The following is a 24995-nucleotide window of genomic DNA, read 5'->3' as shown; positions in this document are numbered from 1 at the left end:
GTAATTTTTATCAGACTAGGCACATAGCCAAATGATGGTTGCAACACCGGAGGGAGGTATGAGACAATGGAGGTTATGTGGCTAAGTGAGTCATGCAAATACGGTAAAGTGGTGCTGTTTATTCTCTTACCTCGCATATTCGAGTTCCTTTCGGAACCGCTTTCACGCGTCCCATACGCAAAAGCCAGCGCAATCGCTGACGTACGACTGACCGTCCGGACGGCACTGCGCAAAAAGCTTTGCCGCTTTCGGTACGGTTCTTGCAGTTTGGCGCACTGCACCACGTCATAGTTGGAGGCTACCGTCACTGCACACTATCAAGATATATACAACTGGAGCGCACGGAAAAGGCGGGAACACACCGCACCGGACGCGTCCGATCACGACGGCAGCCGAGAGGGTACTGGGGCTGGCGAGGAACCGGCGTTGCGCCTGGAAAGTCGGCTCTTCCACTTCAAAATGGAACAAACGTCGTCTGCAGAATCACGTGACGGCCGCTTGGCGAATGGCGTCAAGAGCGGCGCGAGGAAAACAGTCGCGCAACTCTGCTCCCTGCAGGAGCATATACAGGAACACTAGCAAAATCGGCCGATGACGAAAACTATATTTCATTTTTTGACTTGTTTTAGCTTGCAAAAGCTTAGTTTTCAGTAAAAATGGCATGTTTATCGTTAAAATGCAGTTGCCCATCGATACGGGCCGAATCAAATTTGTTTTCAGTGTCCCTTTAACGAGGTGTAAGCATAAGGGTGTCTGAATTCGTGCTTGCATGATCAAAGGATGTTAAATGCGGAAACAGCCCAGTAAGCGCAAACGCGTCGCAACAAACGGCACAGGTTGTAGTTAAAAGTTCCTGCTCACGTTGTGCATGCTATTAGCTATTGTTGGTGACGTGTACTAACGTATATTATTAACCGTTACAGAGACGTAAGTAACGCTTCGCTTTTCCGCACGCCATCTTAAAACTATTTTTGCTAACACATGGAAAAAAAGTCTCCTTTTTGCTCTCCATATTAAAAAACAGGGGGCCTTCTTAACACTCCTTAACGAAGGCAATGCTATAGCATTTAGGTTATCAGTTTTGCCGTCTACGTTGTAATTCCAATTTCAGCTGCGATTAAATTGTGTACCATTCGCCACCACTATTTCACGTAGACACAAATACAAAGATCCTCTTCAGAGAGACACCGACATGCGGCCTCCCTATCCGCGAGTTCCTGGCAGACGGACGCCCGTCGTCCCACCGCAGCACCTATAACATCGTTTCCCACCAGGAACGCTTGAAACCAAATTTCCCCCGCTATTTTCACATCACGCCACCTTTTCCCGCCCGAACTGGTTGGTTGGTTTTATTGGAGAAAGGAAATGGCGCAGTATCTGTCTCAAATATCGGCGGACATCTGAACCGCGCCGTAAGGGAAGGGATAAAGGAGGGAGTGAAAGAAGGAAGAGGTGCCGTAGTGGAGGGCTCCGGAATAATTTAGACCGCCTGCGTATCTTTAACGTGCACTGACATCGCACAGCACACAGGCGCCTTAGCGTTTCGCCTCCATGGAAACGCAGCCGCCGCGGTCGGGTTCGAACCCGGGAACTCCGGATCAGTAGCCGAGCGCCCTCACCACTGAGCCACCGCGGCGGGTGCCCAAAGGTGAGAACCCACCCACTATGCCAACTTAACCCATCTCAGGTGGGCCAACTGCCCCTTCGCGGGTGGGCCAACCGCCAACTTCGGGCCTACAGTGATTAGGGCACTCGGCTACTGATCCGGAGTTCCCTGGTTCAAACCCGACCGCGGCGGCTGCGTTTCGATGGAGGCGAAACGCAAAGGCGCCCGTGTGCTGTGCGATGTCAGTGCAGGTTAAAGATTCCCAGGTGGTCGAAATTATTCCGGAGCCCTCCACTACGGCACCTCTTCCTTTCTTCTCACTCCCTCCTTCATCGCTTCCCTTACGGCGCGCCGTTCGGGTGTCCACCGATATATGAGACAGATACTGCGCCATTTCCTTTCCTAAAAAAAACAATTTTAATGTAAAATAAAAAACAAGAAGGTCAAGATTTTTGCCGACTCCGGCATCTGCCATCACTACGGCGGCGGCACCTGAGCTGGGGCAGCGGAAATAAAGGATAGCAGGCAGTTTGAAGGAAGTGAAATGAAAGAGGTGAGGGGACAGTAAGAAAGGATAGAGGGATAGGTGATACACTATTTACATAACAATACATTTGTACAAGTTGCGCGCGTGCAGATTTAATAAAAGAAAGGACAAACTCGCGCACTACACTCTGCACACAACAACACTTGGGGTGGGGCGACCAGCTGTTAATCGTCCGAGGTAGCACACTCGGAGCGTTCGGTCACTGCGCGACACTACCGGGAGCAAAACAGACTGGACGTCAAGCCCGTCTGTTAGAGAAATGCACAGAGGCTAACCAACGTTCGCTCATGGGGGGCGCGCACTGCCCTGCGGCCACAATAGTGTCTTGAGAGAGTCTGGAAGTATGCCCAGCGCCCTGCAGGCCGCGAGCATATCACAAGCGTCGGCGAACGCGGCACAGCGAAGTAGCAGGTGAAAATGCAAATTTTTAAGGATAATAATAATTGGTTTTTTTGGGGAAAGGAAATGGCGCAGTATCTGTCTCATATATCTTTGGACACCTGAACCGCGCCGTAAGGGAAGGGATATAGGAGGGAGTGAAAGAAGAAAGGAAGAATAGGTGCCGTAGTGGAGGGCTCCGGAATAATTTCGACCACCTGGGGATCTTTAACGTGCACTGACATCGCACAGCACACGGGCGCCTAGCGTTTTTTCTCCATAAAAACGCAGCCGCCGCTGTCGGGTTCGAACCCGGGAACTCCGGATCAGTAGTCGAGCGCCCAAACCACTGACCCACCGCGGCGGGGCTAAGGATAGGCCAGCTCCCAAATTCTGAGGGTGGGCCAAGTGGAAAATGTTTTGGAGGCGGGCCAACTCCAAATTTTGAAGGTGGGCCAACTCCAAATTTTGAAGGTGGGCCAACTGCCAAACTTTTGGGGTGGGAAAATTGCCAACTGTGGGATAGTCCAAGTGGCAAATTTTGTGGCTGGACCAATTAGCAAATTTTTCTGCAATGGGCCAAATGCCAAATTTTGGGGGTCTTTTGGAATTTATTATAAACAAAAACGTAGCATATGGATGGGACAAAGCATATGGACGGGATGATTCCATTCCATATTCACCTGTATTTTAATACTGGTGGGAAAATTTGCTGGTCTTACGAACCTCGATCCAAAAAAGCGCTTCTGCCTTACGACTCTTCCCATTCGAAGCTCATAAAACGAGGCATAGCAGCTACATGTTTTAGGTCAGCGCTTCTAAAGTCATGCCCTCACAGAATGGGAAAAAGTTTTGACATTCAGGTCGAGAGACTTAAGGAAGCAGGCTTCCCTGCCGATGTTCTTGTGGCAGTTGCAGAGGCTCTCAGAAAGAAACTGCTAAAAGAAAAACAAGAGCTCCTGTTATGACACATCACACCAGGTGACCAAAAGAATAGGAAGTTTGAGGTTATGACATATGTACATAGGCTCTCCCACCACTTGAAGAGAGTGGCAGCGAAATTTGGGGTTGACGTCGTGTTTTCTACGCCCCTCAAGCTGGCAATGCTATGTGCTTTAGCAGATCGAGAGAGGGAAAGAGAACCAGGTTGTGGCACAAAACATAGAAAATCATACGTCTCATGCGCAACAGATATTGTTTATCAGTTCCCTCTCTGTTGTGGGTCTGTGTACGTTGGGCAGACGGGCAGGTGTCTAAACGTGAGGCTGGGTGAACATGCCTCTTCACTTCGCCAACAAACTGGGGAACACGTACCGGTGCATTGCAAGAAGTGCAATGGTTGTTTTCCCCTGCTTAATCGTACTAAGATTGTAGGGCGTGGTAAAACCCAATTGGCTAGGGAAATCTTGGAAGCCCAGGAAATTTCGAAATGTAGTGAAGGCACGTGCATTAGTACCCCATCTGTGTATCTGATGGAGAAGGAATTGAAGTTTTTAAAACGCACTTGAGTTTTCTTAGCACCTTTTATTATCTATCGCTCTTTCTCTTTTCTCCTTTTTTTCTCTTTTTCCACACGTTTTAAGATTATCAGTTAGTTTTTACCTTGTTTTATGTTATGCGCATGCGTGTTGTTGCTTTGGGATGGGGTGTGGTTTACTGTCGCATTTCATTCATTTCAGTTGTAAGTGTAGCAACCGTCCTGTCTTCGCCCTTCTTCGTCCCGTCCATATGCTACGTTTTTGTTTATAATATGTCTGACCGACTGGCCCCTCAGTATACTCTGTTAAATTTCTTTTGGAATTTTCATTTTAACTGTGGATCTCTCTGCCAGCTACCAAATTTTGCGAGTCCTTCAGAATTTTCAAATTTGGCGGTGCTCTCTGATTGGTTCCTCAAGGTTCACGTGACCCTGATGATGTCATATCCCAATTGAAAACCAATCAGGGAATTTCTTTACGGAGAAACAGGGCGGTTTTTGCAAGACGACACTCTAATACCACATCAGAAGGCCCGAATAGAGGTGAAAGAAAAAAGTAAGTACATTCTAAAGCGGCACAGAAGACAACGAATTTACACCTGATCTCTGGCCTAACAGCTCGATACTGTTTCTGTCTAACGAATTGGTCACTAAGTGGGTTAGCATGGCTTATCTATTAATTTGCGATGCCTTTCATTAGTGGGAATCGGAAGGCTTGTTGTAGAGGGAGCTCACCCTCTCAAGGATGTGCCAGGTTTGACCTTGGAAGCACCAATCACAAAAAGTTTGAATACCGACAAAGTCACCTCTATGTCCCATCCTCCAGTGTGCAAAGCACTGCCCGGTGCCTCAAATAAGAGCTCTCTACCCGGCTGTTGCAATGGGGATGGCTCAGCCTTTGGTGAAATGCAAGGCCAGATATCCTTAGTGCAGCACGGACCTATCCGTGCTGAGGGGTTTGATGTAAATCCCCCAACGAACGCCAACGACCGTGGTGACCAGGCCCCAACAGAAACCCCGATAACCGCCAAATTCTGTGCCATCTGCATTTCCCATGGTAGGCAACTTTGTCTTTGCGCATAATTCTGGCACACTGTAATGTGAAGCTGTGAAGGGCATTGCTTCGACCAGTAGGCCACCCGAGTGGCATGTTTGGACAGCTATCCCTGCGGCTTTCCGCCAAGCCATGTCTACTGTTGACTACCTCCCGCAAACAAAAAGACTGCCCTCTTTGCAGAGCACCTATTGGGCATTATATGAAATAAGAGGAAGCGAAAGGGATGCTGCTGAATCGACCTCAACCATCCATATATCAGTAATCCAAATGGATGAACTTATCACAGATGCACCAACAGACTGAAAAATATGCCATGGCTGTGTTTTCTGAAGTGCTGTTTGCTTGAATTTCATTCGCCTGGGCTGCTGCGATGCTGGCAGCATTCCGTTTGTCACTTATGTATGTCAAACTTCTCCAATAGTATCAATTTTAAACGAGGCACTTTAGTGACACAGCAACACTCACCGTGTTATTCCCGTCACTTTGCAGGAATGCTCCCAAGGTGGTAAGGAAACTATTTCTTTTCACGCTACAATTCTCTTGGACAGTGTAGCGTTATGGAGGCTACAGCGGGGCCAACTAATCTTAAGCCGCCAATTCTGCTCGCGCGTAAACTTTGGCGTAGCCACAGCTACCGTGAATGCTGGTGTAGCCTACCCGCCTACTCATAAACCCCTTGGATGCACAGGCAGCTCCGAGTTCTACCTGATAAGCTGGCACCAGCTGTTGTCACAATATGGCCAAGAGCGTCGCACCAGAGTGCGCGCTCTATGCAGAATTCATATTTGAAGCAACGCGTAGCTGCTATTCGTGAAGCGCTGCCGCCGGATGGCACCACCCGCATGCGCAGAGGAAGTAGCCGGCCATGCTCATGCGTTTAGTAATGTATTAAGCACCATTCCAAAAATTAAACACACAATGAAGAATATGATGCATCTACGCTTCTCCCCCTTTAGGTCCATCAAAAGTGTGCCCATGTTGGTTATTTAAACGAAAATGGTATGGCAGGGCACCAGGTATAGATAGGGTCTTTGCACAATTTGCATCCAAACCTTTCCCGTTCTCAGTGCCTCTGTCAAAAACTAGAATAGACCAGTTAACATGAAGAAATTTACTGATCGGAAGGTTAGAGAAATAGGGGCTCGATTTGACATACATATGAAGGAAGCCAACAGTTACCGCAACCAAAGAAAGCATTGAAGATTGTCTTCTATTTTTAAATTTGTGAATATAATCAATTTGAAATTAATAGTGTAAATATTTTACAACTTAGAGATAAAGTAGAAGAAAAAACCACACGCCACCGGTGGGATCCAAACCCATTCTGTCCAATCAGCCTGATGCGTTGCCGTGACGGCATGCGCGACGTCACTCAATCATTACCAACCACCGTGACGCGTTGCACCTTATGTGTTACGCCGACACAAATGCCATGTAAAAGAGAAAAGTGGCATTAATAGCTGTCGCGGTTAAATCAACGGCAGTCTAAACCACATTTCGGCCTCGCAGGAGCTGGCGATGGACGACGGCAGCACACAAGAAGATGCCGGTGAAATGGACTCACTAGAATTTCTGCCCGTCGAAGACGCTTTTAGCAAAACCAGTGCCGCCATTGACGAGATGGCGCCTACGGAAGCGAAAGACGATGACGACATGGACGTTGGTGATGTCACTAGAGCGCCCCGCTAGCGCCCGAGGCAGTTGCCTGCTGTTTATTACACAGAACGTGATTTCAATGTTTTTACGCATTTTTTGACATATTTTCCTTTGTTTCCTTGATGTATCAGACGCGTGAGTTATCTGAATGTGCAGAAAGTGCAGGAATGTGAAAGTGCACAAAATATACACTTTCCGACGATGTTTCAGGATATGTCATCTTGCAATCAGATGTTAGTGTACGACGTTGCTCTTTCTTTCATGTTTTCACCGAATCAGCGCTATGTGCATTTCGTACCGGACACAGAATACCTGTGCATGTGTGCAATGATGACCGCGCACGACTGAATTAAGAAGGATGATAGCTAGAGTAAGCTCCCTCCTGACGAGGCTTATTTCAAGGGAAGGGGGGTGAACGGTTTATGCATGCAGTGAACAAAAAAAATACAATTCAGTGCAGGCTTCAGGAGTAAAGTGCCACATTTATTGACTTAAATCCAATATGTTGCCAATACAATAAAAACAAAGAATTCTTAGCCATATTTGCAAATGAATGGAATGATGACACTCGGACTATAAATATATTGTCTTGAAACAAGGTTTATCAATGTGTTTGTTGAATGGAAATAATACTGCGAGAGCAGGTTTTACAAGACTGCTGTGAAAATTTTGCCCCGACACGGTTGAGACTGTCAAATATGCATAACAGCCCTGTTACATGGCTTGGAAGCAAACCCATTGGGGCTATATATTTTTGGCTGTATGTCCTTTGTGCCAGAAAAGTGTGTACAGATGAGTGAACGTTCTAGTATGCCGCCGATGCGGGCCATGAAGATCAAGCGTACACTTTTGATCTCAAAATGAATCCAAGCCGATGGGATGCTGGAAAAAGGAGGCGACCTAGCTTGCCGAAAGATCACATGACCTCTCCGCACTGATCACACATGACCGCTCACTCGATCGTAGCTCTTCCTCACAATCGGACGATCACTCCGCGCATGCACGCCGTGCCTCGCAATGCAACGCGCAACCTTCGTTGTCTTCAGGTGAGGCGCACTGTCTTAATAAGTCGCCAAAGGCTTTGAAACTCCTCTCGGATCTTCTCTGTAGAAACTGCGGCGCTAAGGGGAGACTATGGTGAAAATCTGCCGGGCACTTCAGTTCCTTCTGGCATCTAGTTTAAAAGCAGAAATTACGCAAAACTACTGTGCTGTACATTAATGAATATCGTAATTGCAGAACGAGTTTTTTTGACAGAGGTGTCATTATGCTTATACTTGTGTATTGGTTCTGTCCCTATTTTTAGCTGAATTCTATAGAGGCATTTTTTGTTGCGAAATTGCACAATAGTCGTGAGCTGCTGCCAAGAAAAACTTCAGCCTTGAAATAGCTATGGTAACACAAAGGCAGAATTGGTGGCAAAGGCAATAAAGCGATTGCACAACAGTGTGAATGTTCTACAGATATCTGCGGATGTCAACATTGCTATAAAAAAGTATAAAATAGAAGTTTTATTAAAGGCTTACAATGGCAGCGACTTTGCCAGGTTTTCAGTAACAGTCCCTGTCGCAATGTTCGGAGGCTGCAGCAGCCAAAAGATCCTCGATCAGAGAAGCACACGTTTGAAAATCACATGAGCCGTGCTCCATGTCACAGTCCTTCGATGCGCTTAGCGATGAGAGAGTTGCCAGGATGTCTGCAGTGCTTGTAGTGGAGTTCCCCATAGTTATGGGCACTGTTGCCTTTTGAACGTCTTCGGGAAGCTTCAACTTCCGTTGAAGGCATTCTGAAACGGCCAAGTCGAGCACTTCCTCCATGGCCGCCTCACGATCCGTGTCCACAGTAGCATCGCTGCAATCCATGCTGGCTGCAGCTTCGGTGTGCTGGGCCGGATTTCCTGGTGATGCGACAGTACAGGCTCACTAAGAAGCGCTTCCTTACAAAAGTCCGTAACATAATCAGGAGAGCGTAAAATAAATGTCAAAAATTGGAGTATGAATGTCACTACAGTCGGATACAACTCAAGTCTGCAGTGAAGCTCCGCCCACATTCAGGACCATCGAACAGATTTCCTTTGTGACAAAAAGTAAACCCCTGTGGAAGCTTCTCTTGTTACCTAAAAAGAAGCTAGTCACGAGACAAAATGATATGCTCATAGAATTTTTATGCCACTGGCTTGTTATGCCAAACAGACATTAGAAAGCCGATTTTGTTCACTGATTGGTAAGCAAAGTTATAGCGGAGTAACACAGGAAGCCGTGGACCATAACCCACTGTACTATAACAAATTAAAACAGATCTTGAAGAAAGGGAAAGGCGCAGCAACTGTCTCACTTCTCAGCAGACACCTCAACCGCCCCATGAAGGAAGGAATGAAAGATTGAATGAAACATGAAAAGAGGGCTCTGTATTGAAGGGCTCCAGATTATAGCCGACCACCTCACTCTGGGGTTCTCTAATGCACACTGGCATCGCACAGCACGCTGACAACTTTGCGTTTCGCCTCCACTGAAACACAGCTGCAGTGGCCGGAACTGAACATAGGTCATGAGGCTCAGCAGCCGAGAGCTCTCACCAATGAGCTTCCAGTCCAACTAGAACAAACTGGAATCTGCAGTCAAACCTAGCTTAACGAAACGGTTTATAACAAAATAATTGATGCAACAAATGAACAGCTTTTGTGTGGAAGCCCCCATAAAAGCCGATGTGTTTCGCATCTCTAGGGACATAACGAACCTCCTCCCCCACCTCACACTGTGCATATCGATTTGTAACGACGCTCAACACTTTCGTTCCCAGTCGACACGAAAAAAGAATGACCCGATATTGCCTGCTATGTCGCGGACAGCGCAAAACGTGTGGAATGACTGGGGGACACCTATGCTCCGCTTTTAAAGGTATGAGGAGACAGTGCTCCACTTGCCCACACAGACATGTATACTGTTCCCTCTTTCACAACCATTATGCGAAAGACCACAAAACATACATATAAAGCCCCACTGTAACGAAGCCGTGCGAACGCGTCTGCGTGGCACAGCTGTTGCGTGTCGGACTCGCAACATGAGGGCCTGAGGGTCAGGGGTTTTCCGATGCCATCCATGGGAGCCTCTCGTAATCGTTTCATTCGAACTTTTCGGTCACGCCAATGGCAATGCCGGCACTGGCTTTTCTGCGACATGGGGCCCTTACACTCGCGTAAAACTGTTCCAAAGTCCCTAGCATAGCCCGTATGAAGCCTTTTCCCCGGACTATTTGCCGGCGTAGTCTTCCGCGCGACGTGGCGCAGTTGGAGAAGCCTTGACGCCTGCCTTCGATGAAAATAGGGCGCGCGGTACCGCTGCCCCCTTCCTCTAACCTCGCTGCGCCTCCAAAATGCCTTGTGCAGTACAGTTTCCATTTTTCATGCCGTTTTCGCAGCGTGGTCACATAGTTTGACTGCTTGGCAGTGCGTTCGGCGCCCATGAGGTTATTGGCGTCTCGCTGCTTTCACAAGGCAAAGATTAGTGACAGCCATGGAGAGCAAAGAAGCAAGACAATTTTCGTGAAGCGTCACTATGCGAACGATGCGTAGCAGCTCTCAGCACGGTGCCTACAGCCTTCGACAACAAAAGAAAAATGCAATCATTGACACCCCCGTCCGTAGTGTGAAAAACTATACAGAAATAAGCTGAGATTCCTCGTCTACGAAACATGTGAGAGCGTTTTTCAAATAGTTTTTCGTTAGCCCTCATTCTGGCACACCATGCAGTGAAGTGCTCTTGCTACCGGGCTCGTGCGTCATGCGGGGAAGCCAATCAAACCAGGTGCTTGCGAGTCGCGCATAAACCGCTGCCATGTGCCTGCTTTCACAGTAGCCAGCGTAGGCTTCAGCACCTATATGTCCTGAATAGGCACAAATTTTCTCAATAGCTCTTGCCCTGTAATTCACGACATCATATCTCCAATAGCTCTTTTCTAGGCGCTGAAGCTGACGCAAATTACGGAAAAAAAACGGGTGCATGTTGGCGAGGCTGACGTGTGCATCAGGCTCCCGCAAAACACATTGGCAGTACACTAAATGCTAGCTAGGTTGCCCTCGGTCGACCCGGTGGTACATATGACCACCGTGGTACTGAATACCACCAGCAGCTGGTGCATTTTGGTAGATGCAAAATACAAAAATGTCCATGTGCGGCATGGTGCCAGTACACGTTAAAGAACCCCAGATGGTTACAATCAATCTGGAACTCTTCACTATGGTGCCTCTCAAAAGCCATGTGCTGCTTTGAGACACTTATACTGACAAACATAACCTTAATACCGAGAACTTCTTATCGGACTGCATGCAGAGAAAAAATTTCACACATCACTTCACCTAACATTGCATTTCATGGCAATAACCACCACGTTAAAGATCCATCAGCTGAACACAACCATGTTTTTATGGCTATGAATTATAATATATGAAGCTTCAGTAGTAGAACTAAGCCCTCAAACGCAACGTTACCATTTCTGACCGGTAGAATAGACATCAAACCCCTGCTAAGCTGTGCTGCGCCTTTCAACAGTCAGTATTTCATCCTGCTCCAAGCGGAGTGCGTTGTTAGTCTATCCTAATGTTTTCTTCATGAATCATGGGAGCCTACAATTAACCCAACATATTCCAGGTGAACGCATTTGCAAAACACTGCCAGACCTTGAAGTTGTGACCGGAATATTGTGTACACAAAAGAAAACCACCCACACATATGCAATTATGAAGCCAAGAGCTGTCTTACCTTCATGACTCATGGCACAAACTTTGCTGTCGCCACATCCTGTTTCTGAAGGGACAGCGGAAAACGAAAACTGATTGTGCAGCTTCACAGAAAGGTGATGTAGAAATGCGCTTGCAGCCACACGAACTTGCTCGTCCGCATCCGCAGCCATTGCTTTCTTCACAGATGTACCAAAGCCCGCACGATCAGCCTCTCTAAGCACGTCCCTCACAGAAGCGTCGGTATGAATGCTCATTGTGTTGAGACTTTCTATAAGGATCGCCTTCCACAAGGAGAGTCCGGCCAGCTGAACTTCGGCATCCAAGTCCTGGCTCAGCATTTTCGATGCACTGTCCCGCAGGGCATTTGGCTGTTTCGAGCGCAGCCCAAGGTAATCCTGGTCAAGCCAGACACAAAGGGTGGATGCTGCGGATCTTCGGGCAAACACATCCACATCTTCCACAGCCATTGATGTTACATCCCTGATTACCTCTTCCTGAAAGAGCAGTAGAAGAAGTGTGTCCTTCATGAAACATTATGTGCTTATTGGAAATAATTCCTGTGCACTAGCTTTTAATACATGAAACAGTCAAAGCTTCATGGCATAGATCAAGCTCACACACTGCAAAATACGCCTCAGATAATTCTCTTCCATTTGTTGGAGGTTTTGCATCTGCTGCAATAATATTGCAGTGTAAACAAGCATGAAAAGGAGTCATAAACATAGCTGCAAAATTGTACCTCTTAATTATACTGCACCTGTTTCTATACATCTTTGAAAAACTAAATTATATAAGTTTTATTAATTTATCTTAAAAGGGAAGCAGGAACCAGACAACCACAGAAAGAAAAAGAAGATGACAACACAAGTGCTTCCCTTTTGGGATGAATAACAAAAAACTCGCTCAACTCGCCATCTTGCCATGTTTCAATTTTTTCCTAGAGACCAGGGGCTACCTAAAAATTCATTTTTTTTAACTTCCGTTTGACTAACCTGCTGGATAGCATTACTTTTTCTTTCTTTGCTCATCACTAGTCATACTGTATCTGTGCATTTTATTTTTCGTGCACATTGTCACTGATATATTGATGTAATGGCTGATATGACAATAAATTTACATGCTTCACATCGATGCACTGATGTATTCATGCACCATCACTCCCCTGCTTGAATATACCCTATGTCTGCCATGTCCGCAGAGTTTCATGCATTAAAACAAATAAGGATGTAGATGTCCAAATTCTGGGCCAATAAGCGTGCTGCCTCTTGCACTAAAGGGCCCATGATGATCATCACAAATGGTATGGTTAAGCAGACCTGGCTGCAACAGGTTCATACCCAGCCAAGCGTTAGAGAAGTCACACGCACTCACCTCAGTAAGTGAGAGACGGCTAGAAAAGTGCTCCCACAGCCAGTCTTGCACAAACAGCTTTCCGACTGCAGAAATGGCAGACGCTCGTACCCCACCGTCGTTGTTACGCAGGTTGTCCCACACAAACCGAGCCAATCCATAATGCTGGAGCCAATCCACAAGACAAGCCAATCCTGGGGAGCCTTTTCCAAATTTCAATCCCTCTGGGAGAAATGGGAAACTTGATAAGATTCAATCCAGTATGCATGTTTATAGATGCAACAGCGATCTTGTCAAATCAGTACTGCATTGCTCCATAGAAAGTCCTTTATCAATATGGCCTGACATTTGAACTCCAGATAAAATTTACGAAAAAAGGCATGTAAAAGTGAGAAACTTTTTTTTGGCAGTATAGCGTGTGATATATGATGACATCCCAATAATGTTTGCAAGCTGCTGAGCCCTCTTTCAAAGCCGTATGACAATACAGAGTAGAAATACGTGTACATATGTCCACACAGAAGAGAAAACCATTTTTTTTTTTTTGCTCGGAGACTGCGCACAAGGCAGAAAGCAAGAGTGGATACTTTGTGAAATGAGTGCATAAAAAGTCGTCATCAGCAACACCATGGGTGTTCTGGTCCTAGATGGACCAACCGAATCCACTCCGACTTCATTTTTAGGGGAGCTTGTCATTTCTAAGGGAATGAGAATGTGGCGGAGTACATTTGGTAGGCACTCTTAGGTCCTTAATGGCAGCTCAGCAATATCCCTCACTAAGGAAATATACAACAGCTGTACCTAACAGTTACAAACGTATAGGGCAAGAACGTGGAGGCTAACGAAAAGAGTTGAACTTAACTGAGGAAAATGCAACAAGCGGAAAGAAAAATGATCAGGTGTAATGTTAAGGTGCAGTAAGAAAGCAGAGTGTGTCAGGGAACAAACGCGCGTTAATGACATACTATAGTCGAAATCAAGACGAAGAAACAGACATGGCAGGGCATGTAATGTGAAGGGAACATAACCAATGGTCGGTAAGGGCAACGGAATGAATTCCAAATGAAAGCAATTGAGCAGGAGGCGGCAGAGAGTCAGGTGGGCGGATGACATTGAGAAGTTTGCAGGGATATGGTGGTCGCAGCTGGCACAAGACAGGGTCAATTGGTGAGATATGGGAGAAGCCTTTGCCCTGCAAAGGGCATAGTCAGCCCGATGATGACAGCAATATCTCACGAGAACTCGTCAACTCCCCAACAATCTTCCAAGTTTCATCACGATATAAAAGTCAAATATATAACAACCAGCCTCCTGTATGCACTTTAATGCTTTTACTTCTCACGAGAATACAGGTTTAGGCAAAGATATATTCTCGTTTGATGCTAAAACTCAAATTATAACTTGATGGCAATTGTATTTTAGCTTTGTTTTTATTCTGTTTTCAATGTACAGTACAACCTTGTTGATACATTTCCAGTTCATCTACTCAAAATTTCAGGCAGTAAAATGAACCACGAGGTTACACTATTTTTCTTCCAGTTAATATGTTCCCGAATAACAATTTTCAGACTACCAGATTAAAAATTTTGACAATTATTGCTGTATAATGCATTTAGTGGTCGAGTGCACATGTGTAATCATACAAGTTGGCTGAACTTTGGGGCACGTGACATGAAATGCTGAAATGCAGTTGTGGTCACCCGCTATGGTGGCTTTTCTGCAGTGCCTCAGAGCGAAAGGGCAAAGCACGAAAAAATAATAAAAGCTGTGTGCTAACATACGAGCAGGCCGTGCACAAAGAGACAAGAACAAGAAAGACGAGAGGATGGAGCAGTTTGTCCTGTCGTCCGCCTTGATTTTGCGCTCCGCCTCTTTTTGAACACTGGTTCTTGTAGGCATGGAAAATAACCAAATAGCCCAATGGCATGTGCTGCATATGAGTAGGCCGTTCCTAAGACGACGCTACAAGAGGAGCAGAAGCACAGAGGCTTCTTCACAGCACGCAAGGGCAAGGAGGTGAAACATCTGGGAACTACAACGATGTGCTCAATTACGAGCGGGATAGGTCTGGGGAAGGCAACGTAAGAGCAAGGACGCCACGACAGTCAACGGCTAGAGAATGCACTGGTGCAAGGGGATGAGCAGCCGAAAACAATGAGGCAGAAATTCCAGCTACTTATGGCCTAATCGTTGACAGATCGGGTGTGTTGCGAAATTTCTTCTATGCTGAGGACAACGAAAAAGTTGATTGCATTTGGCAAGCATTACAAAAAAACAACTGTTCAAACATTGTGCCAGGCAATCCTAATCGATATTTTTATAAAGTGAAATTGCCAATAGCTACATTTTTCAAAATCAGGCAGCTTGGGCCTCGTGTTATTTTTTTTTTCACAGAATCCGTTTTTTTTCCCTCACAATTAGAAAAAAATGTATCATAAGGTTCTACTTATTTAATGTTCCCTTGACCGCAAGGTCCTACCCTCTCGAATGTGAGAATGACTGAGTCAGTGCAAGTGAGCTAATGTGAGTCAATGGGTGCGAGTGAGTCAACAGGTTTCTCCGAAACTTGACAATAATGCAAAGTTGCCTTTAACCCTGACTACTACCAAAATTACATACCTACATAAAATTACGCACCTACGTCATCTTTGATTCCACTGAAAGCATCCAGCGCAGCTTCCACAAACTGCGGCTCTGTTGACACCAGATGACGCTGGAGTGATTCGCCAAAGAAGCAGAGGGCGCCGCATGCCCGCCAGTCGAAATTCTCGCTCGCAGTTGAGAATGCGGCGCATGACAGCGTCACAGATATTGTGAGGGCTTGCTTCAGTGCCTGCATATAAGTGAATGCATGTGCAGCTTAATTTACATTAATTACTCAGACAAAAATATAGATCATTCACAGGAGTTCACTGCCTCCTCAGCAATCTCATGGCCCACATAATAGACCTTTTCCTCATATGCAGTGCACTCATTATGTACATGAGCACTTGTAATATGCACACTTCCTAAACCAAGACAACAAAATGTGGCAAAAATGCCTCTATGATTATGCTTTCTCATTAATATACTTGACCAGCACAGCAGTGTATTTTTCCATTCTTTTGCTATGCCATTCTTTGTGCTTTTGATAACACCAATACCTCTGCAGAGTGCACTTATACAGTTCCTTTCTGCTGGTGAAGTCACCAGTCATGTGACAGTGACATCGCAATCATATGACCATAAGATGGTCATGTATGTGCTACACCGATACCATTCACACAGGTAAGCAACTAACAGCTTTGCTGTAAAATTTGAACCGAGACGTAGTTTTGTCAATGTGTCTCTGATAACTGCAGTAAAATTAATAAAAATAAAAGAGCAGGTAGTAATTCCAGTCAGCCTCTTATTAGCCAGTGAATGCTGATAAGTAAAGTCAGGTAGCAGAGATGAACGAACCATAAGGGAGGCCATCAGTCTAGTCACTCCAAAAGATAACCGAAATTAGCACTGCAATTTGCAGTGCATCTCCTCTCTTGAAGCACATAGATGATAATTAATTAAAAATGGTAGTAAAAAACAATGGACAAGAAACACAATCATATCCTGCTGCACTACCAATAAAAACACATGTTCTTTGTGGTCTCATTAAATCATAGTGACAAAAAAGCTGTTGCTAACTCACATGAGCTGAAACATTTGCATCTCGAAGAAAAGGAGCCAGAGTATCCAGATAGTTCTTCAGTTTGACCGGGTCAGTCTGCGCAAGATCTGCCAGTACAGCATTCAAAACAAGAAAAAAATGTTGAGAATATAACATGTCTGGTGAGTATCCTGCTCCTGAAAGCATCCTGAGAGTATCCTGAAAGCATGCGTTGTAGCTATAAAGGGGCTCAACTAGCCGTGGATGCTCATGAAAGGTACAACACAAATCTAAACGTCCTCCTGTGCAGATATCTGTAATGGATGTCCACAACATCCACTTCCCAATACAAAATGGGTGCCTAGGATATTAAAATATTTTTATTTGTGAACAAGGATAAGGGCATCACGAAAAGATGTACACACCAAGCGCTCACAGTGCGTCTTTTTCTTCCCTCCACTGCCTTCTTTTACGTGCTATTTCATAGTAACCAATAAAATTACATCCGGATCTCCTACAGTTGTTCAAGAGATGTGTAATGAAAATTAAAAAAATATCCCGCAGATAACTGGAATGTGCAGTACATATGTCCAGAGAATATCCGTGGGTCATTTGGGAGCTTTGCTTTAGTGGGAACTTGCTCTCATTCAGGCAACAAGAACAAGTTTTCACACTGGTTTCTCTCATCACTTGTTTTGAATGCACGTTAATTCCTACAAAAGTAAGTGCAAGTTTCCTGACCACTGCCCGAGCTTTGAGAGGGAACTTAGAAGTCTGACCAAGAGTTCTTTTAGGACGCAGAAGCAATTACACTGTATTTTGCTGACCCCTTCTCAAAACACTACTGTGAAATGTATTGTGGCAAAGTAAGTATTTCAGGTAATAACGGATCACAGAAGGGCACAACGCACTTAATTGGTGGCAATGAGTGTGCCGATACTTGCAAAGCAAAAAATTCTGAAAGCCAAGAAGAACGAAAATAATGCCCACCCATCTTTCTGATGATCGACGCGAAGCACTCGAGGGCAACTGAAAGGATTCGTGTCACCTTGGCTGCAGGAGAATACAGCAGAAACTGCGCCACCTTGTCGGCCACCATTTCATGGCTCGCCTGGACGGAAGTTGCATTGACAAAGACTTAACGATGGATTCTGAGAAAGGCGTCCGAATTGTACATACCGAGTGCAAGAAGCGAGGTACTGCTCTCTTCAGCTCACAGATCGCTGCAGACTGCAATGCCCTTTCTTTCGACTTGTCTCCAGACTCAGGTTCACTGGCAACTATGGGTATGGGGCCTGTTATGATCTCTGCAATCTTCTCCTCGAGTTCCTTGCTGGGGTGTGAAGGAGCACTGGTGATGAATGAAGCAGAAAACCCAGGTGAGTACACTCACAGTAACACGTGCCGTCTTTAAAAAACACTGAGGACAATTGCATTCAAATTTTATCTTTAGTAAAATTGAAATTGTTTTGCTTCTTGCAGCTCTGTTAATTTCTGTTCAGTGGCAAAAACTTATTCCTTGCTGGAAAATTCATGATGAGCAAAATTTGAGCAGTGAAACTGGCACATGTATATAAGCATGGAAGAATGATACTTCAATGCTAGCATTCGACACAGACTGTAAAGTCACAGCACTGTGACATGTACAGACCCGACGATATTTGCTTAGAGAGCTCGAGTAGTGCTGTGCAGTGGAAATAAAGCAAAATTCCAAAGCAGATATAGAATTTCACTAATAATACCTGCGCTCGAGCACAACCAAATGGAGACGAGAACGCCAAAGACAGCAGCACCTCCTCGTGCCTAGCAAGGCAGCTGCCAAAAGATTTCAGTTCATTCGCTCCGCAGCACACCGCTCGAGCACTCTAGACAGTGTGACCATGTCTGTACTGCAGTCAAAATTGGAACCCTTCACTTTTGCTCATTCTTGACATAACGGCACACAGCCAAAGCAATTCCGAAAGACAAAGGCTACCAGGGCAACATATACTCATGTGTATGTTGCCCTGTATCACCCCCTTTGTGTCGTTGTTTGCTAGTGCTTAAATTTTTCACAAAATACTTATATTTCTTTGCAGAACACTGTTAAATACTATAACCAAGGTTTGAATAAGACTTGCCTTTCCTGAATAAAGCTTGCCGCAAACTTGATGCACACCAACTTGCTCCCACTGAGTGAAGCCAGTGCCTCATGGAAAAGGCTCTCGTCACTACAGGAAGCAAAGTGGAAAAAACAAGCAGCACAAAAGTGACGACTCTTTGGAACTTATGTGAAATACTGGAAAAAAGACGCTGCACAAAGATTTACAAGACGACTGTTTTATCACAAGCATGCCGAGGTGGCATGTTTTTTTTGTACATGTCAGCCACACACCTAGGGCACAGCGTCAAAATTATGATTAAAGATCTGGAGTTCTACATTACCTTGACCATCATGTCTTGACACCTTTCTGTGCTCAACTTTGTGTCGCATCAACGAAGACATCTCACAGGAAGCCTTTGCATTCCAAGATTTGAAGGTAATTTTTCAGCACCAAGTCAATGAAATTTCAGATACGAGTAAGTGGCTGAACCACAACATGCTTTTTGAGCAATTTTATTTTTATGACAGTTGGTGAAAAATAAGTTTCCACAGATTATTATTCGCTCAATTAGCCTGCTTTGCTTTTTGCAGCTATCTACAAAATGCAGAGGATATCTAGTGAGGATGGCTAGTGAGGATATCTAACACAGTTAGCCTGTACATCAAAATGAAAGATTATAAAGATTGTTCTCCATACTCTACTGAAGCCAAAAGCTTGGCAAGGACATCCGCAGCTGCCGTTGCCACATCCGTTGATGATGACAGCCAGGTAACACAGGAGTCGAGAAGGCGTCGATGAAGGTCAAAGTCTGAGCAAAGTCTGCTGCTAAGCTCCAAATCTTTCCCAAGCAGGGACCGAACAATGTGCAAGCACCTGCAAAAGATTGCTCATGCTCGCTTGAAAAAGTTCTCCACCACAAAGCCAGCCTAAAAGGAGCAAAAGTGCAAAGTGACATACAGTTTCAACTAAGACAAATGATGATACTAACGCTTCCTATAAAACAAAACCAAAATAGGTAAGAATATGTGTACAAATTCAGGGGACACTTAGCTCCGCCTTAAGGGCATGACGCGATAGCTTTGTAGATATAGAGGGCATCATGGTTATGTGATGTAATTAAGAACATGAGCAAAATGCAGATCTACAACATGAAACTAAGAGTGCAAAAGCATTAAATGGCCCATCGACTCGAAAACCCAGCGTCACCCAAAAAGTGGCAGCGTTATAATGGTCAAAACGTGACATCATCAAATGCGGGAAAATATGAAATGTTGCCCAGTAATACTACTTACAACTGCAGCAGCAATAAAGGAATAGAATAGATATAGGATACAACTGGAATAGTATCGAAATATAATTGAAACAGAATCAGAACTGAATTGAAATGCTTCCGCAGTACTCGCCTGCAAGTGCCCCAGTAATTCTACTGCCGAGAAAACTGCTTTCAAAAATTTTTCCACCACTCTATCAAAACTCATGATCTGTGTGCAGTTTGGAAAGGGCTCCGTGATCATCGTTTAAAAGTGAATGGCAGAGTAGTAGCCTAACCTCTGGGATCTGCACTCAAAAATTGGTCCCTTGCAATGTCAGCCGATGATATATTTAATTTTTTGGCCTTTTTCTAGCTTATGAAAACTTCGTTTTCAGCGAAAGTGGCGCCTTTGTCATTACAATGCGGGGAATCTATAGATACAGGCCAACTTTAATCTTGTCAGCGTCTCTCTAAAGGAACACTGAGAACACATCAAACTTGTATCAACAGGGCACTGCATTCTCATCATAGACTACTCTCAGTGAAAATGAAGTTATTATAAGCAAGAAAAGACCTACTGTAGTAGAGTGGCAAGTTGGGTTATTTGGTGGATGCTCATCTTGTAAAATTGGTACAATACTAAAAACAAGGAAAACAGAACAACAACACGGACAACGGACTGAGACATTTTACCAGCATTGAAATAATTTTACTAGCGTGTATTTCAACGCTAGTAAAATGTCGCAGTCTGTGGATCAAAAGCACCAACTAGCCCAACTTAACTAGCGTCTGTCCTGTGTGTCTCTGCTCTCTGTTCTTTGTGTGCATTTCAACACTAGTAAAATGTCGTAGACTGGATCAAAAGCACCAACTAGCCCAACTTAATTCTTTAATCATGGACAACAAGGAGAACAACGTATCCAGTATTCTTCTGTTGTCGTTGTTTGTTAGCACAGTACCCATTTTACAAGATGAACAAGAAAAGACCCCGAAACTAAATACACGTATTATTATTACCGACCGATTTTGCAAATAAAATGCATGCGTCGACACCAATTTTTTGACGAAGATCCCACGGGCTATGCTACATCTCCATTAACTTCAAAATGGTGGCCACACGTCCTTTTCAGTAAGGATGCCACGAGTTTGAATCTATTGGCACGAAGATTTTTAAATCCAATTTTCTCAGCAATAAATCTGTCTTTTGACGGACAAATGTCAAGACATCCAGAACGAGACCAATAATCAGATTTTTACTGATATAAATAATTGAATAGAGTTGTCGTCAGTGCCCCTTCAAAGAAGCCAAGCAGCACACAAGAGAGTTTGACAATGTTTTTGGTTGAAGTCATTTGGTCGTAATCAGGTGGGCCCACATGCATTCTCACCTAGTATCAGATCATTAAAGAAAGCAGAAACTGCTTACTTTTTTCGCTGTCTCGGTGGCATCTCCTCGGTCAAAGTCCTGTTTAGGAAGGCTGTGACTTGGCTGCCATCACTTTCATTAAGGTCCGACTCAAGAAAGGCAACAAAAAATGCCTCTGCTTTTCCCTGCACGAAGACGCTGGCATCCTGGAGACACTGAAGTAACTTTGAGGAAACTCCTGGAACGTGCAAGGGACACATAAAGTGCATGCAACTCAGTGGTGGTTACATGCGCACTTAACACAGCTCTGTGATAAAAAACTGATGGCCCACAAGAAAAAAAATAAAAATTAAAATCACTGGGTAGCGCAATTCACAATATGAGATGACAATGCGTTAGCATTATCGCCCCTTTGCTTCTCTATGCTTTCTTTGGCTGTTGCTTTGCATCTGGTATGCATGGTAGAAGGTCCTGGATCCATGCCTCCACAAAACAATTTAACTGCCACACCACTTAAGGCAAATCACTAGCGCAACCACTTGTGAACCACTCCGAACCCCTTACAGACACAAACTATAGTTGGACACAACTCAAGAACGCAGTGGCTTTTCCCCGTCAAAGGACCCCCTTCCAGCCAGTGGCGTCGGCCAATTCTCATGAGCCTGCTAGCGTAACAATGCAGGGAGTGGCAGATAGAAGGAGATAGTCCCCTCCCCGCATTGTCTTGCTAGCAGGTTCATAGGGATCTGCCAATGCCATTGGCTGGACAGGGGTCCTTTGACGGAGAAACGCCACTTTGTTGAGTTGTTATGCTATTCGAATTTTTGCCAAGATTGTGTACTGCATAACTATTGCACATAGGCTATAATGTAAAAAAAAAAAAAGACTGACCATTTTTCACACACCAGCTACGCCCAGAACGGTGACGGAGGAACGAGATCACAGCACCCAGATAGGCAGCTCGTTCGCTGGCATTCGCATTGTTGATGAGCCTGTTCAGGGCCTTCAGCACACGCGAGTCGTCGCGTAAAGATACAAACAGCGGTTCGAGCTTTCCAAAGGCTGCAATGAGGTGAAGGGCAAAGCAGAGAGACTCGGACGTTCTTGGCACTGCCACTGCTTTCTCCAGCTTGGGCAGGATGCTACAGGCCTTCCACAGTTGCGTGCCGAAATCTGCAAATTTTCAATTAGACTCCCAGTTAAGACATTTCAAAGGGACAGAGAGCAGGCAGGAAACAGCATAAACAGTGTATCATCCCCATTAGGCGGTCGTACGTAGAAAAAAAAAGGCAGAAAATTGTGATAAAGATGAAGTGTGGCAAGTGCGCTGCACGCACTCGCGCGCATGGGGGGAGAAGACGACGAAGTAGGAGAATACAGATCGGCTCGACCGTATGCTACGTGTACTGTTTCATTGCTAATTATCATTACTACGGGAATACAGATCGGCTCGACCGTATGCTACGTGTACTGTTTCATTGCTAATTATCATTACTACGATACAACAAAAATAAAAGTCGTAGGGATCAAAAGTCGATTCGCGAAGCGGACTCAAAAGAATTCGCGTGAGCGATCTGCGACTTTTGTTTCATTTGAACTGAAGTAGGCGTTGAATATCTGCAGGGTCATCGAAGCATATAATTTGCTCATTTAATATGCGCTAAACACCGATAATTTAACCTGCTACTCAATTTTAACACTCAGGACCTGGCATGTTAAGAAGAACACGGCAGAGTGATGGCAAATACGCGCTCACCCATTCCACTAACAGACCGTGCACATGCATGAAATAACTGAAAATGAAGCGATTACTATTTCTGCTATAACTAACGAACTTTTAGCGTGTCAAAGCGACTGAATAGTTATGAGGCACTTCGCCTCCACTGAAACGCCGTTGTCACTACTGGAATCGAAACCACCTACTCGTGATCAGCAACAGAATGCCATTCGCGGTGGGTTAATCCTTTCTACTAAGACTAATCAAACAATCACAGGGCACATAGCTCACGCCACTTGAGCAGCCTGCACTGAGTTGAGAACGTAAAGAAAGGTGACAATGCTCGCAGAACGAAATCGTACCTGCATTGTTCTGCACGCTTGCATCGAGAAAGCTGACGAGTTTCTGAACTAGCGTATCATCCACGTCTTCTTTGAGCTGCCGGAACAATATCAGGTCGAAGACAGCGTCCCATTTATCAACGTGCTCAACAGAGGGTGGCATGATTCCCGGCCTTTAATTAGGAAAGAAATAACTACGCCACGATAATGCCACGCTCGTTTAAAAGCCGCAACACAGCCGCCATGAGCTGAATATGTCGATTAAGAAAAGACGCACTACCGTATTATACAACCCATATAAAAATAAAATATAACCAATTTTGCTTAACAATGCCACAAATTCTAAATTTTAATATAAGTGCACTTTTTGATACACTTTAGGTTTTGAAAATATTGTTTACATACGAAAGCAACGCTAGCTTTAAACTTCCTGCCCTGCAAACGTGGTGTGTCCGAAACCCAGATGATTGAGCGACAGCAGACGCTGTGCCCTGTAGCGTGTATTTCAACCTCATTAGGTCGTAGTACCAAATTCGCATCCAGTTTTTCGATTTTACGAGCTGCTTCAAAGGGGACAATGGAGCTCACGAAAACGCAGACGTGACCTGCTCCGAAGGCGACATGAGCTGAAAAGCGCGGGGTTGTTTACAGAGATTGTGTGGTAAGTTATGCACACGTTGTTCTACGCACGACGTAATGTCGCGACTTGTGTCACGACGCATAGTGCGCGCAAGCCTATGAATAGCGCGCTTTTCTTGTCTGAGCTCTGCCTGTTTGCGCACAGTTGAGGACCTGCGTCCGCCACGCTCACGTGGGATTGAGGGTGCGGTGGTTTCATGAATGTTACGTCAAGGGGTGTGCAAGTCACGTGAGGCGCGCGCTTTCCACCGCGCAGGATATCATTCACTTTCGTGTAGTCGACCGCTTTCCGGTTCTCCGGTTTCGGTTCTTAATTAATTGCAGGGAGAACAGTCTGAACAACCTGTATGTGCATGCAAGCTGCCGAGGTTTACTTGGCCGATTGCGCCTACTTATAATTGATCAAGCGTATTTTTGCGGTTGGTTGTAATTTGACGACTGCTCTGTCATCCTCACATTATGCATTTTTTGGCATTGAGGCTTGTGTGGCCTGAATACTGAACACATATTCTTGTGTTTTAGGACATTTGCTATATTTCTCATTCGTCTTGCTCTTCAACTGATGCTAATGCAGTGAGCTCTGTTCCTTTTTTTTTTTACATATGCATTTCAACTCGACATACACTTCTGTAGTTGCCACAATTCTCACGATAGCCGTTAGCTTTGGTGTTATTTTTACCAGCTGCTTTGTCTCCTCAACCAGATGCTTTGCACTCTTTGAACCCAACCCACTATCATATCAGATGCAGAAACAGAGGCGCTTGCTTGGTGGTATCTGTGGAGTCAATATGTAGCTTGACGCAGTTTTTAACTTTCAAAGTCCCTTTGAAGATTACTTGTTTAAATACCATTACTCATTAACAAGCTATCGCTTTCTTCATGTGACAGTTCATGTTTCTGCCCGTACACCAGGTGTATATATTTCAGCCACAACATCTTAAATTTCTTACACAGGCACCGCCGATTACATGACAATTCTATTTGGTGACCTTATGCCCATAACATAAATAGCCTGGCAGAACAACAACACTTATGCATTTTGATGTGGGTTTTGTCCTAAGAAACTTTTTCCAAAAGGGTCAAGAGTGCACATAGTTTCTTTTTTTTTTTGAATATGCACATACAGATTTCCATGTGTCTGCAGTGTGCGACTTGACGAGGA

The 24995-nt window shown here is 44.9% G+C and overlaps 2 protein-coding genes across 2 annotated transcripts in view; one reads left to right on the top strand and one right to left on the bottom strand.

Moving 5' to 3' along the window:
- Nucleotides 1-7185: 7185 nt before the first annotated feature.
- Nucleotides 7186-23453, bottom strand: LOC144101152 (uncharacterized). Its single transcript, XM_077634191.1, has 12 exons — nt 23216-23453; nt 22028-22309; nt 21197-21374; nt 19215-19391; nt 18555-18644; nt 17614-17785; nt 17425-17545; nt 16477-16562; nt 15447-15642; nt 12831-13033; nt 11479-11953; nt 7186-8618 (listed from the first exon to the last, which is right to left on the bottom strand). Exons 1-12 carry the CDS (start codon nt 23355-23357, stop codon nt 8272-8274), a joined length of 2469 nt encoding a protein of 822 aa, XP_077490317.1. The 5' UTR covers nt 23358-23453; the 3' UTR covers nt 7186-8271.
- Nucleotides 23454-23619: 166 nt separating this feature from the next.
- The window catches only part of LOC144101151 (ATP-binding cassette sub-family C member 10-like), a 33740-nt gene continuing 32364 nt past the window's right edge, over nt 23620-24995 (top strand). The window contains exon 1 of the mRNA XM_077634190.1: nt 23620-23855. The gene's annotated coding sequence lies outside the window, so the exon portion shown is untranslated. The remainder of the gene's footprint in view (nt 23856-24995) is intronic.

Source organism: Amblyomma americanum, chromosome 8 (assembly GCF_052857255.1).
Source record: "Amblyomma americanum isolate KBUSLIRL-KWMA chromosome 8, ASM5285725v1, whole genome shotgun sequence".
Lineage (NCBI taxonomy): Eukaryota > Metazoa > Arthropoda > Arachnida > Ixodida > Ixodidae > Amblyomma > Amblyomma americanum.
This window is presented reverse-complemented; position numbering and strand designations above follow the sequence as displayed.